Source organism: Mixophyes fleayi, chromosome 5, assembly GCF_038048845.1.
Source record: "Mixophyes fleayi isolate aMixFle1 chromosome 5, aMixFle1.hap1, whole genome shotgun sequence".
In the NCBI taxonomy this organism is placed as follows: Eukaryota; Metazoa; Chordata; class Amphibia; order Anura; family Limnodynastidae; genus Mixophyes; species Mixophyes fleayi.
The window spans coordinates 74,644,693-74,664,306 of record NC_134406.1 but is presented as its reverse complement, the minus strand read 5'-3'; the positions used below and the strand labels follow the sequence as shown (position 1 = coordinate 74,664,306).

At 41.1% G+C, this 19,614-nt stretch overlaps 1 protein-coding gene across 1 annotated transcript in view; it reads right to left on the bottom strand.

Annotated features, from left to right (window-relative positions):
• The window catches only part of CMTM7 (CKLF like MARVEL transmembrane domain containing 7), a 34,404-nt gene extending 24,601 nt beyond the window's left edge, over positions 1-9,803 (bottom strand). The window contains exon 1 of the mRNA XM_075212386.1: positions 9,501-9,803. Within this exon, the coding sequence (XP_075068487.1) occupies positions 9,501-9,626 (126 nt within the window). The 5' untranslated portion in view covers positions 9,627-9,803. The remainder of the gene's footprint in view (positions 1-9,500) is intronic.
• Between the last annotated feature and the right edge of the window lie 9,811 nt (positions 9,804-19,614).

Below are 19,614 nucleotides of genomic sequence, written 5' to 3'. Positions count from 1 at the left end.
AGAGACCACACAACAGCTGTGTACTTTGAAGTGTTTTCTTGCTTCGCATGCTTTCTAGATAATGACCCCAAGGCTATAGACTTTTTCTTCACTTTTCTCTTTAAATGTCATAAATTATGTTTGAAATGTTTTCCAAGTAACTTTCTCTATACCAATATTTAATGAATTGGTTTAATAATATTTTTGTGTATATTTTATTTACTGATATTACAAGTAAGAGTGAAATGACTAATGCACCCCTTGAAATAGTCTGAGGGTTACATGAAAAATATGATGAAAACTTTCTGATATAGGGGTATGTCTTATAGGCATAATTATAAATGTTAGTATATATTATTTTATTTTAGGGATGAAACAACAGCTAAATGAATGACTGGCTGTCAAAAGCCCTAGATAATACTAAAAGTTGGACAACATTACAAAAGGAGATATATCAAATATCTCCACTCTATGCTTCATTGCATTCATATCAGACACAATGCAAATATATGGAAGATGTAGTATGAATTCCCACATCTCCAAAAAATTAAAAAAAGCTATGGAAATGTATATAATTGAACTTAGAAATCTCTACTAAATATTTAAGAATGTGAATTAGTTGTATGATGAGTTGATCATTATAGTGAAATGCACATTACTCCACCTTTTTACTGTAGCGCCACCTTCTCTACCTCCATCATATCTTACCACCAGGTGTATTCTCTGTACGAAATACATTTTACAAAACAGTATACGGTTTTAGAGCTCACCTCGTTGAATAAAAGAAATGTACTCCCATGATTAAGGGATTTTTCTAAATAAAATAGTTCAATAGTTAATTTTTCTTTACCAGCAATAATCATTGCATATTTCCCATAATACTATGGCAGTTATGGGCACATTTCTTGACAATATTGCCGTAATGACGAGATTAGCTCCTAGTCTTTACTGGTAGACTGCATACTCATACATATTGGTTCAATCTACAAAAAGCAAGTAGTTACATGCATGTTTAAAAAAGTGAGAAAAATAATAAGTTATATTTACATGACAAATAATGCCTCACTATTTTACATAATATTTATGGGGTAAAAAAAAAGTTAGCTATACTTGAAAATATACTATAGTTTTCAGTTAAAAAACAAGTAGGAGAGCTTCAGTAAAAACAACCATTCAATGCTTGGCAGAAGCCAACTCTACTCCCTTAATACTGGGAATTTGTAAATCACAGCTTTCTGGAAACTTAAAATTCCCTGTATAAATGTACAGTAAAATAAAAATCTTTGCAAATTCTACTCACTCTGGGGAAAAAAAAAAAAAGAGAAGTCTAGCCAGAGAATGTGGTACAAAATAAATTCTGTGAACAGCTTCTCTGCAGTTGCATAGAAAAGAGCCATTTATTCCGTAATCTGATACACCGACAGTCAAAGGGGAACTGTAGTGTTCTTATTTTCTGGAAAAAGTAAACTCTGCTGCAAAACACTACATCTACTGTATCCACTACATCTACTGTACCTTGTGATATGCAAACAAAATATCACAATAAGAACAATAAAACTAGGAGCGTAACTGCACAATTGTGGGTCCCATAGCATCATTTTTTAAGGGTTTCCATGTACCAAGCAAGGATGAAAAAACCAAACAAATACACATTAGGCACTGACAGGTGAGGTGGGTGCTTATAGCACATACACTCTGTGCTACTAGATAACTACACCCTTTTTAATAAAACTATGGAAGTATACCAAAGACAATGTATGCATAAAATATCAGAACGAATGCCAGTTGTCAGACTGCCATAAACTTGGTTCCTGGCATTTGTTTAATCTATCTAATCTCTGTCATCATGTGCAATTATTTCTATATCATAAAACTTTAAATGAATATGATCTGTATCATGGTATTTGGAAGAATTATATATTTTTATGGAGGTACTTTTGAATTTTATGGAGCACTGGTGTTCACACACTCATTCTTTTAAGGGCCTAATTGTATGACCCATATACTGGAGGTTACATGGGCAGGTTAATATCTACACGGCATAACTAGATTGGCAAGCGATATCAGCACTAATGGTAAAACTTCTAGGATTACTAAAAGAGGAAAACAATCCTATCTTTTATAAACCATACTTACACATACTACATTATTGGCAACAGCTAACACTGCCCGAAAGAGAGGTGGCAAGTGTATTTTTGAGTTGGATGGCATTGGAGTAAATTAAACTGGGTTTATCAGAGATGAGAGAGGCTGACATTTATTTCTAATCAAATGTTATTTTTTGTATTGATCACTACTACAACCTGATCTGAAGTTATATCTAAAGTTGGTATTGGCCTTGTTATCAATCGTCTTATATGTTTTATGAATAAGAGGATTGATAACCGTGTCATACGTTTGGTTGGCACAAGACTGGTATAATGTGTGTGTGGGGGCATATGATGGATGGCTCTTATGCATGTGGATCGTACATGAAAAGTGTATTTTTTGGAGGATGATGCTGGCAAAATATGTGTGTGGGGGGAAAGGACTGGTATTTTATTTGTTTCGGCACATAGCTTCCATATGTTTTGGACTTTTATTAAATTCTAAAATAGTTAATTAAAAAACATATAGGCATCACATTAATAAATAAAATGTTAAATGAGCAGGGTAGCAAAAGACTACGAGTGAATAAAATTTGAAAGAGAAAACATAATTATGTAAAAAGTGTCCCATAATACTCACACTCAGTTGATCTGAGATTTGCATATGGCCAGTACATCTGTGGGAGGGGGCACAGGGCCGGTACATTACATCTGTGGGAGGGGGCACAGGGCCGGTACATTACATCTGTGGGAGGGGGCACAGGGCCGGTACATTACATCTGTGGGAGGGGGCACAGGGCCGGTACATTACATCTGTGGGAGGGGGCACAGGGCCGGTACATTACATCTGTGGGAGGGGGTACGGGGATGGTACATTACATCTGTGGGAGGGGGCACACCTAACGCCACTTGATTGCTGCATTTCACAAGTTTATCAAGCGGAAAAAAACAAAAATCAGATTGAAAGCGCAGGCAACTTTCCAATTTGGACTTCATCCCTTATTAAACTGATGTTTTTATTTTGTTCCGTACTGCTAGTTTAACTCTCCACTTGCTATAATTAAATTGGCCAAGTAAAGGTGCCCCCTACACGAGCAGATCTTGTGGCTTGTCCCAATCGGCCAGATCTCTATCCAATTTATCCACATTGATTTACTCGTGTGGAATGTTCTCTGTGTTTGCGTGGGTTTCCTCCGGGTGCTCAGGTTTCCTCCCACACTCCAAAAACATACTGGTAGGTTAATTGGCTGCTATCAAATTGACCCTAGTCAGTGTGTGTGTGTGTGTGTGTGTTAGGGAATTTAGACTGTAAGCCCCAATGGGGCTTATAGGTGATGTGAGCGAGTTCTCTGTACAGCGCTGCGGAATTAGTGGCGCTATATAATCAAATGATGATGAAGATTGCTGCTAGGTGAGGCAATTGTCTCTATCACCCCCCCTCTGGATCCGCCAATGCGCACACAGCGAGATGGCTGCATGGCTGGCTTATTAAGTGTGTGAGTGTGTGGCACAGGGCGGGTAGGTTATATGGAGGGGCACCTGGCTTTATTACACAACATCAAATATAGCAGACATATTATTTGTGGTAGAGCCAGTCAGTAGTGTTGGGTTCTGCACAAGGATCAACTGTATTTTCTCCCAGACCCAATTGACATCAGGACTGGAGGAAAATAAAGCCGTTTTGTTCCAACGCAATTTGTAGTTTGCCGATAATTATGTCTGACAGAGCATAGCTGGTTGTTAAAACTGCAGCATCTGCAGACACCTTAAGGGAATATCAGACTTGCCTTTATTTCAAGTATCTTTGTAAATGTCCCCGTCCCCCCCATTTTAAATACATTGGTTTACTTATACTGATCTGCGTACCTGACTTATAATGAGTGCCTACAGAGAACAACCTATACCCCAATAAAAAGTACTTAAAGTAGTGGTTAATGCCATGAGAAAGGTTGTCCCATTGCGCAAACTAGTGAGCTCTTTACATTTTCACTTACCCGATACTTTCCTTTAGTGAAACCTACGAAACAGTTTATCCTGAGGTTCCTCGCTCTCTAGAAGAGCACAGGTCTTTCGCATAGAGCATATGGGGTTCTAACTACACAGACCAATAAGAGTTTTTTGGCCCTCCTTCTCACCCTCGCCTCATCAGTCTTTATAGAAAATATTTCTGGTGCTATACTACAGAAACAGAGGAGCCCAGGAAAGCCTGTTTCAGCGTGCAGTTCTAGAGTCTCCACTAAGGGAAAGCAACAGGTATCTGAACATAAAGGGATGCTGGTATAAATATCCAGTGAGCACAACAAAACCTTGTCTTTGTAATTTTTGTGCCTACACTACCTCTCAAATGTAAGTGGATTATGTCCCAATTGCAAAAAACATCACCATCCTACCTACAAAGGCATGTTAGAAGCATGAAAACAGGTGGAAGATGTCACATTAGAATAAAAATGCTCAAACAAGGTTCTGGGGGGAGGGAGGGTCCACAGTGAACATTAATTAATGTGGGCCATTAAAAGGATGGCTAAGGGAGGGATGAAGGGTGATCTGTCCACTGGCATTCATTCATTTTGCAGGTGAGGCCTGGCACTGATAGAAGGACAGGGCTTCATTTTGTCCCACAGGTGATACAGTCATAGCATGCAGCCCCTATCTGGTTAGCGCCTCCTACCAGCAATCACAAAGCTGTTTTACAAACAGGGTATCAGGAAAGGAAATGGGTACAATCATGATTATTCTGCAGCAGAACACTTAATGGACCACTTAACCTAAAATACAAACTGGTGGCTTCTAATAACATTTAAAAAACTCATGCACAAACATTTCACAAGCTTATCAGAAAGGAAGATTTGATATAAAGTTTTGATCTTTCATGGAGACATTTCCAGACTTGCTGCCAGTAGTCACATTTAAGAACACTGACAATTAGCCACTTTCAGCAAGCTTTGAGAGAAAACGACTGAAACTAGACAATAGCTTGCTCTCCTCATTACAGATACTGTAAATTGTATGTCAGACATCTCTAGTTCCATCAAGGTATGGAATATTTACATATACATTTGTTAATGTTATTAGTTATTCTTTTATATCAGGTAACGTGTATTTTAGGTTTTAGGATCTTTAGTGGTCATTCCACTAGTTGGCTGTTAACAGTAGTGGAACTATATAGGAAGTGCATGGGGTGCAGGGGCAACATGGCCAGGAGATGGAGGTGGCCAGGCAATGCCACTTGCAGGCTCCCCGCTCCCCCTAGGTCTCCATTCTGTTCTCAAAAGCAGAGGGAAGACACCTCTTATGAGCATGCAGCAGCCATGAATGCCCAGAAGAGGCCTCTGCTCTGGTCTAAATTGAGCATAGAGGTGGGCCAGGGAGGCGAGAACGGCATCAGTGGGCACCTGCCCAAATTTTGCTATGGGGCTCTGTGATTCACTGTTCCGCCCCTGGTAATGTAAATATTTGAAGGGATGCTGCTGTAATATGGGCAACTTATTTGCAATAGTTCCATGAACAAATTATATCCTCTATGGCAGCAAACACACAAAACAAAATTGTTCTAAAATATCATACCAAGTAAGACAAATTAAGTGTAAAATAAACTTGCTATAATACAATAATTTACAATATTCCATAAACAATCTGCATTGAGACATGGAAGTTAGAGACAAAACTAATTTCTACTGTCTTAAACTGAAATAAGCCATTATCTTTCATTTATTTGCATATCTGGATATGTTCTAGTCTTTTTTTGAACCACTTACACCTAGGACTTATAAAATGCTTTTTTTTTGTAGACATCTCCAGTTTTTAACTTAGTTAGCACAGTTCTGTAAAAGTATTTACAGCTGCTTGCAAACTGCTGTTAGTTCCTTATCACAATATAACAAGTAGTGAAAATAAACTTATTTATGTAGTTGTAGATGTGCATCATGTAAGAAATAGAATTCAAGTTTCACTGCAAAAAAAACACCACCATCAGACCTTATGCACAGTACACTAAGATTTTTAGGATTTTTTTCTGAAAATTAGTGTTCCAATAAAGTGTATATTTGTCATGAGATCTCAAATCACTTAACACTAGACATCATATGTTGCACTAGGCAATATAACCTGGCTATTTAGTAGATATTAATGGAAAGCAATATGAATAAATAATTGACGTATCTAAAACAATCACATTTCACCCAATATAAACATCACATGGGAGTGTTGTAAATATCTTTGAATAATATTTTTTGATATTCAATCTGCTTTAACAAATAAGCCTACAAATAGCTTCACCAATACTCAACATGCAGCGGTGACAGAAGACAATATTCAAAATTGACACATCAACAATATACTGTCAAATTATGTGCAAAATGAAAACAACGGAAAAGTAAACCACAAACACATCAATAAGCTTGTGAAAGTAGCCCAGCAAAAAACATGCACACTATGCGAAGTTGATTTCTGCTACAGTGTTTCAGACTTTAAGGTATCTATATCCCACGAATGCTTTGACCAGGTTGAATGTATACTTCAGTGACATTTAGCTCTTTTAAAATTATTGGATCATTTTCTTTTTCAAGTATATCTTGGGTACGTTTTAAACACTGATTTTATCCAACAACCTTACTGTACATTAAGACTATAAATAATAAATTTGCCTCATACACATCCAGGGCCGGACTGGGACTAAAAATCAGCCCTGGCATTTCAAGCATACAGGCCCATCTCTGTTGATGAGCATGAAAAAACTGGGTGCCGCTAAGGGCGTGGCCACATTATGCAGGGGGCGTGGTCAACATGGGGCATTGATACATACATTACATACATTATAATAAAACATTACATTTATCAGGCCCTCCCTATCATGCCACCCCTCCACCCCAGAAGCACATTACAACACCCTGAGTCCACTGTACTTATCTATGCTTCTGATGCTGCTGACATCCATCAGAGTGGGAATGTCCTGTAGAGTGAGCAGGGAAACTCTTAGTCTCACAAGATTAATAAATCTCATGAGACTTAGAGCTCCTCGGCTTGCTCTGCAGGCTGTGTCCTGTCGGGGAACTGGGAGTAGCTATCCGCTCCCTCCTGCTAACCAGAGCTGGACTTAGTCTCAGGGGGCCCTAGGCACTTAAGACAGGGGGCTCCTATTATGTAATATGGTTATTAGACACATTTTCAACAAATACATAGGCAATACTGTGAGCACTACTGTTAGGTGCCCACAGTTCTGCCTTCACAAGCAGTACAATGTGAAGTAGGACATACCTCCCAATTGTCCTTGCAGTCAGACCAAATCCTGACTAAGCGGGACAGTCACCCACCAAATTCAGGACAGTTGGCAGACTGTCCTGCTCTCTCTTACCTGTCTTGTCATTGTCACCACTTGTGGCTGCTGGTGTCTTTAGATCAGTTGCTGCTTGTCTGGATCCTGGCATGTTGGGGGCCCTATTTGGAAAAAAATGGGTACATGAAAGTTAGAAAACTCCAAACAGCACCGGTGTTAACACAATATAGCACCCACGTTATAAAATTAGGCCTCACTCCAGCCCCAATATTAAAATAATAGTATTCCAATTTAATAAATAAATCTATTTCCCTCCCTCCAAACAACCTCAGCAAGAAATTAAATAGCATTTATGTTTAATAAAAATAACCATTTCCCACAAACATCCCTGGCATTAAATAATTCATAATCACATTTAATAATTAGACCTCATTTTCTCCAAACAGCCCCACATTCACTTAATAGCACACATTATAGTCATAAACTGTCCCCCACACACATTATAGTCATATACTGTCCCCCACACACATTGGCCATTTTTATTTCCCCCCTCCTACAGCCATTGCTCCCCCCCTGCAGACATTTTCAATCACCCCCTCTCCCCCCCACAGACATTTATTGCCCCTCTTCCCCCCCCCGCACACATGTTCCGTTTCTCTCCCCCCCTGCATACATGTTCCGTTTCTCTCCCCCCCTGCACACATATTCCGTTTCTCTCCCCCCCCCTCCCTGCGCACATATTCCATTTCTCTCCCCCCCCCTGCACACATATTCCGTTTCTCTCCCCCCCCCTCCCTGCGCACATATTCCGTTTCTCTCCCCCCCTCCCTGCACACATTATGCGTTTGTCTCCCCCCCTCCCTGCACACATATTCCGTTTGTCTCCCCCCCCCCCCCTGCACACATATTCCGTTTGTCTCCCCCCCCCTGCACACATATTCCGTTTGTCTCCCCCCCTCCCTGCACACATATTCCGTTTGTCTCCCCCCCCTCCCTGCACACATATTCCGTTTGTCTCTCCCCCCCCTCTTTGCACACATATTCCGTTTGTCTTCCCCCCCCTCCCTGCACACATATTCTCTACACTTACCAAAGCACTGACAGCTGGCCTCCACTGCAGCTAGTCCTACGCGGGAGCCGGGCCGGCGCACAGAGCCGTCATGACGTGTGACGTCATGACGGCTACACACAAAGGTGAAAAAAAAATTTTTTTTATTTAATCGGTGTATCGCGGGGACCGGACCGGCCCACACTGCCATCGGCCCTTCTGGCATTTGCCAGAAGTGCCAGATGGCCAGTCCGGCCCTGTACACATCAGACAATGGAAGAATGTCAAAAATGTATATTAGATTTCGGATAATAATGTTGTAACATATGTTTGTGTTAAATTGCTTAAATAGACACAAAACCTAGTGTTGAAAGCATTTTTTTATTGCCAAGGTCCAGATGATGTATTTTTAGATGACAATATAATAGGAGTTCAGAAGAAAGGTTAAAACTTTCAACATTCTGGAAATCCTGTCATCACAGAACATTGTACAGCCCTGTGAGCCACAGTCTACCAGCATCATGTAGAGGAAGTAAGCTGTTCATCCCTTCTATGGTACAATTCTAGCTACAGTATGTGGGCTGACATCTAACTTCCAGCTTCAACAAACCAAACACTGAAACAATGTTACAGTTTAGCAATAAATGATATATATATATATATATATATATATATATATATATATATATATATATATATATATACACACACACACACACCATATATTAAGACATCTTATAAATACCACTATAGTGTACCGTATTAATATGCATGGTTGTTTTTGTTGGTTTGTAAGAATAAACCGTATAATGAAGTTAGAGTTTAGTCAACCTATGCAGCTGCTGTGGAACTGTAGAACACTGTTGCTGGCTGTGATGGGACTTTGGTTGTACAGCGGCTGGAGAGCCGCAGTTTGGAGATATCTTGCTTACCAGGCTCATATTTGACTTTATAACAAGCTGCTAATTACCACGAATGACTAATGCTGTCATACACCGGAGTAAGATGTATTTACCGCGCCCCCAGTACGTGCCTGGAAGATGGACGATCAATAGTGTGGTGGTATGCTAGGTAATTATTATGCCCGACAATTATAGTGATTCCCGCTTCTTACCGCCTGACACAACTTTAGCATGGCCGAGCAGGACCGGGGGTAGTCTCTGTCCAACAGCCCCGGGCTGGTCTGCAGGACGTTGTTGCTGCTGCTTGTAGTCCGGATCACAGTCACGTTGCGGGACATGGTGCTCGGACCTCCTCACACACACTCAGCCCTGTAATGCTCTCACTACAATGTCCGCAATCCGGGGCCAGGCGCCGGATGAGGTAGTGATGAGGTGATGCCTGTTCTGCTCTGGATGGGGAGGCACAGACCCTGCAGCTGCTCCGCCCGACGAGGGTCTAGCACACAGCACAGTGCAACCCCTTCCCTTGCTGTGTGTGCAGCCCACAGTGTTTCATACTGCTACCATTAATAATATAAGGCCGAAGTTGTCGGCTTGTTATGTGGGCAGCTTCTTATTAAATTAAACTTTATTCAATTGTTAAATCAAGTTGGATCCTGCTTTGAGTTTGGATTTACATGCTGGGAGGAGAGGATCCATTGCATAAACTTATTTCGATTTTAGACTAGCCCAGCACGGTTTTAGCAATTAAACCGGTTGACAAACTGAGAACAGAAACTATTTATTTTTTGTTTTACAAATTTCAATAAGTAGCTGTAGTTTTCAGGGGTTTCGGCCCAGAAATGCGACATTGAAAATTGGGGCTAGTTGACAGACTAGCCCGGGAGCAAGCACATACACTGGCCCATAAGTAGCGGCCCATCCTTAAAGGGTAGTTTATTTACTAAACTGTGGGTTTGAAAAAGTGGAGATGTTGCCTATAGCAACTAATCAGAATTTAGCTGTCATCAGAGCCATAACTTAGAATTCTAGCGCCTGGGGCGAGAAAGACAAATGCCGCCCCCCTAGACCTTAATTTTAACCAAATGAACCTAAAACATTCCTAAATTGCGCCCCCCTTCAGCGTTGCGCCCTGGACGGTCGCCCCTATCGCACAGCCCTAGTTACGGCTCTGGCTGTCATTTTGTAGAATGTACTAAACAAATGATAACTAGAATCTGATTGGTTGCTATAGGCAACATCTCCACTTTTTCAAACCCGCAGTTTAGTAAAAAATACACCCTGCTCTCTCCTAACTGTTCTTGTCACTTTCACCACCTGTGGCTGCTGGTGACTTTAGATCCTGGAATGTTTGGGGCCCTATTTGGAAAAATAAAATGGGTACATGAAATTCAGAAAACTCCAACCAGCCCCGGTATTAAATAAAATAGCACCCATGTTTTATAATTTGGTCTCCCTCCAGCCAAAATATAAAAATAATAGTATTCACATTTGATAAATAAATCTATTTCCCTCCAACTAGCCCCACCATTAAATATTATTATTATTTTATTATTATCTTTGACTTATAGGGCGTCACAAAGGATCTGCAGCGCCGTACATTACATATACAGAAAACAGAACCAAGACACAACATGATACAAAAGTGTATACATACACAGGTGACAGGGTAAAGCAAATCAGATTATATCTGGGACAGATAGTAAAAGGGATGGTAGAAATCAGCAAAAGAAGGCCAAAGCTTAAGAAAACAGGGAAAGCAGGGCTAGCGCAGCAGGCCAAGAGGTACAGAGGGTGAAGGAAATAGCATAAACATTTCTTAAATAAATCTATTTCCCTCCCTCCAAACAGCCCCAGCAATAAATTAAATATCATACTAAAGCAAATCAAATTATATCTGGGACAGATAGTAAAAGGGATGGTAGAAATCAGCAAAAGAAGGCCAAAGCTTAAGAAAACAGGGAAAGCAGGGCTAGCGCAGCAGGCCAAGAGGTACAGAGGGTGAAGGAAATAGCATAAACATTTCATAAATAAATCTATTTCCCTCCCTCCAAACAGCCCCAGCAATAAATTAAATATCATACCACTTTCATACTGCCGCCCCGGCAGGCCCGGCGCTCCCATTAGGCAACGTTAGGCAGTTGCCTAGGGCGCCGGGCTCTGGAGGGCGGCACTGAAGTGGGGGACCCAGTGATAATTAAATAAATGCTAAGCCCGCCCGCTCGTTTGCCCGCTCGCCCGCCCGCTTGTTTGCCCGCTCGCCCGTCCGCTCGTTTGCCCGCTCCATCGCTATAATGCGGTGCTGCACTGTAGCAGCACCGCATTTTAAAATTTACCCGGCGCCTGGCAGCGTCGTGACGTCACGACGCACGACGCTGCCAGTGTAGAGGAGACAGAGAAAGAAGACAGAAGCGCGGAAGAAGAGAAAGGAAGGAAAATGAAGAAGTTAAGGTGAGTACAGGAAAGAGGAGGCTACAGATAACAGGAGGGGATGGGGGACGGATGCTATACATAGGGGGGAGAACGGAAGCTACAGAAAGAGGGGAATGGAAGCTACAGTAAGGAGGGAGAATGGAGGCTATACAAAGGGGGGAGAATGGGGGCTATAGAAAGGGGGGAGAATGGAGGCTATAGAAAGGGGGAGAATGGAGGCTATACAAAGGGTGAGAATGGAGGCTATACAAAGGGGGGGGGGAGAATGGAGGCTATACAAAGGGGGAGAATGGAGGCTATACAAAGTGGGGGGAGAATGGAGGCTATACAAAGGGGGGAGAATGGAGGCTATACAAAGGGGGGGAGAATGGAGGCTATACAAAGGGGGAGAATGGAGGCTATACAAAGGGGGGAGAATGGAGGCTATACAAAGGGGGAGAATGGAGGCTATACAAAGGGGGAGAATGGAGGCTATACAAAGGGGGGAGAATGGAGGCTATACAAAGGGGGAGAATGGAGGCTATACAAAGGGGGGGGAGAATGGAGGCTATACAAAGGGGGAGAATGGAGGCTATACAAAGGGGGGGGAGAATGGAGGCTATACAAAGGGGGAGAATGGAGGCTATACAAAGGGGGAGAATGGAGGCTATACAAAGGGGGGGGAGAATGGAGGCTATACAAAGGGGGAGAATGGAGGCTATACAAAGGGGGGGGAGAATGGAGGCTATACAAAGGGGGAGAATGGAGGCTATACAAAGTGGGGGGAGAATGGAGGCTATACAAAGGGGGGAGAATGGAGGCTATACAAAGGGGGGGGGATGGAGGCACTAGAAAGGGGGGAGAATGGATGCTACAGAAAATTGGGGGGGGAGGAGGAGGCTGGAGAAAATAGGGAACTTAGGGGATTACAATTAGAAATGTCCTTGAGTTAGAGACTATGGGGTCTTTATACTAAAATAGTGCCGTGACAAAATGCAGCGATGCATAATGAAGCACAGCTTTAATTCACTTTGCTGGGGCTACTCTAGGATAGTTAAGGAACCATTTATGTGTATTAGTATTTGCCCTCTATTTGGCTCTCCTTTGTTGCCCTCTATTAGTATAATTAATTTTACATCTGCAGAATACATTAACAAATGCAAATAAAATAGAACGGTCTAGATTATCTGTCATTTAGATTACCTTTCTGTATTTATTTGCATGTGTTAGTATATTTAATATATCATCTACAGAATACATTAATAGACAGCAACAGAGGAGAGCCAAGTAGTGGCCAAATACTAAAAAAAAAAGCCAAGTAGTGGGCAGGGGGGCATGTGAGTAAAGCTGGTGTCGCCTATGCGGCTGGCATATGTGACAAAAGCTGATGGGCAAGGGGTGACATTGTGAAAATAGCTAGTAGGCAGATGGGCATGTGTGAGTGAAGTTGGTGGGCAGAGGGGTACATGTCAGTATGTAACAGGTGAGTGATGTCATGTTTTCTTTTCTTTCATTTGTTTTGTTCTGAAGTCTAGCATTTGGAGCCTCCCCTCTAGATATCCTGTGTTTGCTCCTGGGCAGCAGTGATACCTGGACAGCATTCTGCATCAGACATCAGTGCTGCGTCAGACATCTGGACTGCATTGTAGCCAGCCAAGAGGAGGTAAGAGTTATTATTTTTAAGTGTGTTAGTGGCTGGGAAATTAGAATTTTTTTTTATTTGGGGGGTGGGGGGGGGGGGGGGGCGGCAACCTAGGGCTTTGCCTAGGGTGCCGGGCAACCTTGCACCGGCCCTGCGCCCCGGCAATATCCCGGGTTTTTCAAGGCGGGTTTTTGCAGGGGCTCGGAGTGTCCCAGCTCAGAAACACCATTCATACTGCACCTCGGACCTGGGAATTTCCCGGGTTGACCCCATTCATACTGCACAAGTCTGTGCCCTGGCAATTTGTGGGAGTCATCACCGGAGCACTTTTCATTGGCTGAAAGCTGGAATATGAAAAAAAAATCTCTCTCTCTCTCTCTCTCTCTCTCCCCCATTCATAGTGCAGGCGACCCGGGAATTACCCTTCGATAAATCCCGGGTTGAAGACCCGGGATTTTTCACTTGTACCCTTCATACTGCACCAAGACCCGGGTCGTTTGAGCTCGCCCCGGCAAAAACACGGGATTTTGGTGCAGTATGAATGGGGTATTAATAAATATAACAATTTCCCACAACAATCTCAGGCATTACATAATTCATAATTACCGTATATACTCGAGTATAAGCCGAGTTATTCAGCACATTTTTTGTGCTGGAAAAGCCCCCCCTCGGCTTATACTCGAGTGATGCTCCAGGACCACAATGAAAGACCAGACCAGCGTACGGAAGGAATCTGTGGAGAGTGACTTGCAGTCTCACCTGAGAACTGAGAAGCAACGGCGGTCTAGACTATTGCAGGACGACTCACACCGAGCCATAGCGCTGCGCTGTGTACGGCTTGTTACCTTGGGGACGCTCAAGCGTCCTGATACCGGGCGGACGTATTGATTCTCCAGTGGTGGATGTGCGCATGCGCAAGCGTGTGACGTGGTGCCGCTGATCAAGCGGTTGTAAAGCTAAAAGTCCACAGTCTGTGAGTTTGCGTAATGAATACAATCCAATGAGTTTCGCCCTGGCGACTTCCTCAGGGATCATTGTGGAGGATATCAATGTCTTTCAATATCTGACCAGTTTATGGAAGGAAATTGTGGAGAGTGACTCGCAGCGCTATCTGACAATTGAGCTGTAACGGCGGCACAGATTCTATTACCGGGCAGTCTATGCGGAGTAACAACACTTGCCCACTTTTCATGGAGGGAACCTATGGTATTTACTTATTGATGTAACTGTATTGTAACCTTTTGTTAATACCGACTTTGGTTATAACCTCCGATACTGAAATATACACAGAGCACAATAACTTAGATCGTGGGTGATAAGGACTCAATCGGTTAAACGAGGAGGACTCGAGTCATCAAACATACTAGTAGCATTTACTACTCATTACTCAGGGAATTGGAAACTCAGGATTCCGTGCTAGGACTGTCTTATTATTAATCAGTTTATACTATACAAGTTTTCTATTTGAGGACTGTCAGAATTTACCAGTAGCTGCTGCATTTCCCACCCTAGGCTTATACTTGAGTCAATAAGTTTTCCCAGTTTTTTGTGGCAAAATTAGGTGCCTCGGCTTATATTAGGGTCGACTTATACTCGAGTATATACGGTACATTTTATAAAATAGACCTCATTTTCCCCAAACAGCCCCACAATCAGTTAATAGCTCCCAAACAACCCCTGCATTAAAGTAAAGGCCCAATCACTCCATCTTAAATTCATAGGCCCCAAAATTAAAATAAATTGTCCCACATCAAATAATTAGCCCCCATCTGCACTTAATGTTTAAATTAAGTCTCTCTCTCTCTCCCCCCCCCCCCCCCCCCCACACTGGCACTCACCTGGTTCCATTGGCGCGCGCTGTCCAGTTCTTCACCTCTTCGCACATGGGACGGCACCTATCACGTGGTAAAAATAGAGGAAAGGAGGGAGATCGGCGCCGCGGCCAATCGGAGAAGGTGGCTGGTCATGGGGAAGGGGCCAGCCACTAAGTACAGAACTCAGAGACCGTCCAAAAATAATCTTTTTTGGCCCGGCCCTGTGGAAAATTCACAGAGAGGCTTGGCTTACATAAAACCCAACTATAGTTAGCCTTGCACAATAAGATTTTGAGCAGCAAAGCAGTTTGAAATGTGGCCATAAAACCAATTTTTTTTAATCAATGTAAGTAACTTTTTCAAATATTAACCCATGATGGGCCAGGCTAAATTCAAATGGCTTTTATGTGAGGAACCACCTCTGCCAAATTTCACTGTGAAATTGCTGGTACAAAGGGACATATTTAGCAACCATTTATTTTTGCACTATCATTTTTATTCCTTATCGCAGTCATGAGAAATGAAAGTTAGTGACCATTTATTAAAAGTATTCTGCATTTACAGCAGTCATGATATTCGGCTGCCCTGGTGAACACCTATCTCATATCTCTCCTATGATCACTACCATAACTATCTCAAAGTGGCCACATTTGCTATAGAAACCAGAGGTGAGAGCAGGTAGGATGCAGTGAGGGATCCGAAGATGCTTCTACCACAATGCTTTCCCCATAGGCATCAATGGCTAACACCACCTTCAGATGGTGTGAGCCATCAAGCACAAGTTCCGAAAATCCTTGATTTTCTGTAGCTCTCCACTGTGAAATCTGTGATACAACTTGATTTAATTTAATTAAAAACAAAATGTGTTTTTTGTTGTTTTATTATAACATGAAGCTGGAGCACAAAAATATGATGAAAAGTGATTGACAAGATAATAATAATAATAATAATAATAATAGGTGAATATGAACCTAATTCAACCTCATAAAAGACCAATGACTGATGGAAATTGTATTCCTTGCATGACTGACACATGCAAACATATTGAACGGTTCTTTGCACTTCAATTACTCTTCTAAAATGATTGCAGTTCAGTGCGGAAGTTACATTTCAGAAAGAGGAACTAAAGAAGATTTAACCCTCAAAAAAATTATTGTTGTTAGACATGCCATGGTGCAAGTACAGCTTCCTCAGACCTAAAAGAAAACTAAACTCCAAGAAGTCAAGTCAATAACAAACTGCTAAAGTCAGCTGAAGTACGGCCAATACAAAAGAAATTTAGTAATTATCTTTTTCATTTATGAACTAATTCACATATTTTTAATCATTAAAGTTACTTTTACACTATATTTTATATATATATATTTTTGTTAATGTAAACAGCAAGTGACGAATGTATAAAATATTCTTACCTAGTTTCTAAATCTATGCCTACATGCAGAGCTCACTATTAAAACGGATACATTTTTGCTTTCTGTTCCACAAAATCCCTTTATATCCTCCCACATCTGTCCTGTCAATCTAACTGATGAGTGAGAAGCCTTTTACAATGCAATAATTTGGCGGTATGGTCTAATGACTGGCAAGGGATATGTGTGAAGATTATGGAGGCAGAGAATGAGTTAAGCATTGCCTGGTCTGGAAATATGACAGATTCATCATCATCATCATCAGACGATGATGAATCAGGACAGTTACCCAATGGCATTGAAATTTTGCACCTGACTAGCACTTTTAATACTGATTTAATGCATGCAAACACATGTAAAAATAATGCCCTTTTTTATGTGCCCATAGCTATTTGCATTCATACTTGCATCTGAAAGTGTACTTACACATTTATCAACCACCGCATAAAATGAAAAATAGTTTTCAATCCTTATCGCATTGATAAGGATTGAACTATTGCTCATATTTATGAAAAAAGCAACACAGGAACAGCAGTTCCGAAAAACTGCTGTTCCTGTGAAGTGGAAAACATACCACTGCCTCTTTACATGCAAAGAAGTGTGCGATCCACGGGGGTCCTCTCCTCACTCCAGTGCGCATACGCCGACTGAAAACCTCAGGCATGTGCACAAACATCTCTGCACTATACAGTTGCAGAGAGAGAGCGGTGAGTGACAGGGAGGGATCATGTGATCCCTCCACACATGTGCGGTCCAGCTCTGCTCTTCGGAGCAGAGCTGACAGCACTGAAACTTTTAAATTATGATAATGTATGCCAGCTTCAGGCCCAAGGATGCTTTGTCAGTCAGTAGCCAGCTGATAGCTGGTAGGGCATGCTGGGACTTGTAGGTTTACAAAGCCTAGAGAGCCACAGGTTGGCCAGGCCTGAATTATAGCAACACATCGTGACCGGAGGTGTTCAACCATCTTTAAGAGAAACAAATTTTATAAATTTCAACATGTGAGTACATATGGGAAAATGACTGCCTATAATAACTTGACTAATGCACCCGTGCAAGAATAAATAAACCCTCAAACCTGGTATGTAAAGAGACTAATTTATAACCTAGAGTCATCCCTCAATGCAGTTTGACTCGGTAGCTCTTATACCTATGCACTTCCAGTACACAGTAGGGATATATGTGGCAGAGTGAGGAAATTGATAGGTGATATGAGGAGGCTGAAAAGAAGACAGAATGACATATAGATAACGCAGTAGTTGAATGAGAGTAAAGCAGGCGTCACAAGCATCACTTTGTTGCTGTTGTTTTTGTTCTGAACAACATTATTTTTGTACAATCACATTAATATACATTTGAGGCGGCACACACGTTATAATCTGATTGTTTTCAATTATATTGTAACTGAAGTAACAAGCAAATGCTTTCCAAGCACGTTACAACATTGATGTGTCAAAGCAGAAGGACATTTGTAGTCCATGTGCAATACAGAAAAGTTGAAGGTTCATTAAACTTTAATTGCAAGATTAAAATACAGACTCATACATCAGCTTCAATCGGATCATTTGTAGATGAAACTGTTTTGAAAGACTATAGGTGAAAGGAGGTAAGTACGAGAGAATATAGATTTAGAAGATATGGATGACATGACAGAACAGGGTACTGTCTAAGAGGTTGATGAGAATATACTAGTGGGAAATGGACAAAAAAATAGCATAGTCATATGATGGAAGGAAAATATTTCTACTTTTGGGGGGAATTCAATTGGCCGCGTTACAGGTGAAAGTAACGCGGCCTGTGCATTATTACTGTTATTACGGTAGTTTTAATGCCGGCTTTTTGCTCGCAGCTCCCTGAGCTATAATAATAATAATAATAATAATAAGCTATAACTATAATTTACATAACAAAAAAGTGACTGTGAACATTTTGTACTTTATTGTGGATTATCCTATAATATGTCTTCACAGTACTACTCTGACAATCAATATGCTCTTAGTTCACTTTTCAGGTTCTTTAAAATCAAAATCATCAGAAATTTCTCATTGTCAGCAGACTACAAGAAACACCCGTCAACTTCACATGTGACCTGCAGGCCATTTGTTCTCCATGAGTGCCCTATAGCTTAAGGACAATCTAATTTAATCTATTAGATGGGTATTTTTGACTGCATAGTTTTTCATCCAAAAAATGTGCCTTTATAAAAAATACAGTTTTCCTGTCACAAGAGAATGGTTCAGCCATCAAAATGCAGCCTGCATTGTTTTGACAGCTCAAGTTTTCTATATTGTTTGTATGGCAGAAAAACAAGCATTTTGTTAAACCAATATGCATGAAAATGCAGCCTATCAATTCAATGAGAACCATTATAATTGCCATCTCTCTGTAATTCCCAGGACAGTCACAAATTTTAAAGATTTGTCCCTGGAAATGTCCTTATTTTTCAAAATTGAACAAATGCTCAATATAGTTGCTCTTATTCTGCATATTATATGCAGCTCTCAATATCTACTGTTATTCTCTAGGATTTAGAGGTTAAAATTTATTACAGAGGAGTAGTTAAAGTAGCCACAATTAAATGGAAACAAAGTGCAGTGATCATGACATTATGGGGATTGTAGTACTCCAAACTCTACATAGACAGTACAGCATGATATTAATGAATGCACCTGCTCATTAGCAAAGAATCCCTGGAAGATAGTTCAAATATTGGCTACTAGGAACCAGTGCATAATGAATATGGGTCAGGAAGTATATCAGTGATGTCACAGGGTCCTTGTGTATTGGCAGTCTGCTTTTTCATGAATGATCTTTCATTATTAGCTAAATTTAAATCTATATAAACACTTGTAAATATTACTATGTTAAAGCGTAACTGGCTTTAATACAGATTTGTTAATATGTAGGTTAAAAGTAATCTCTGTTGCAATTTGCAATGTATTACTAAATTAGTGCTGCTATCAATGATGTAAAATGGTATTGCACTAGGCCTAGAAGATTGATGGCATTGGCACTGTTTGAACAACGCACAGAATGCATTAAAGTACAC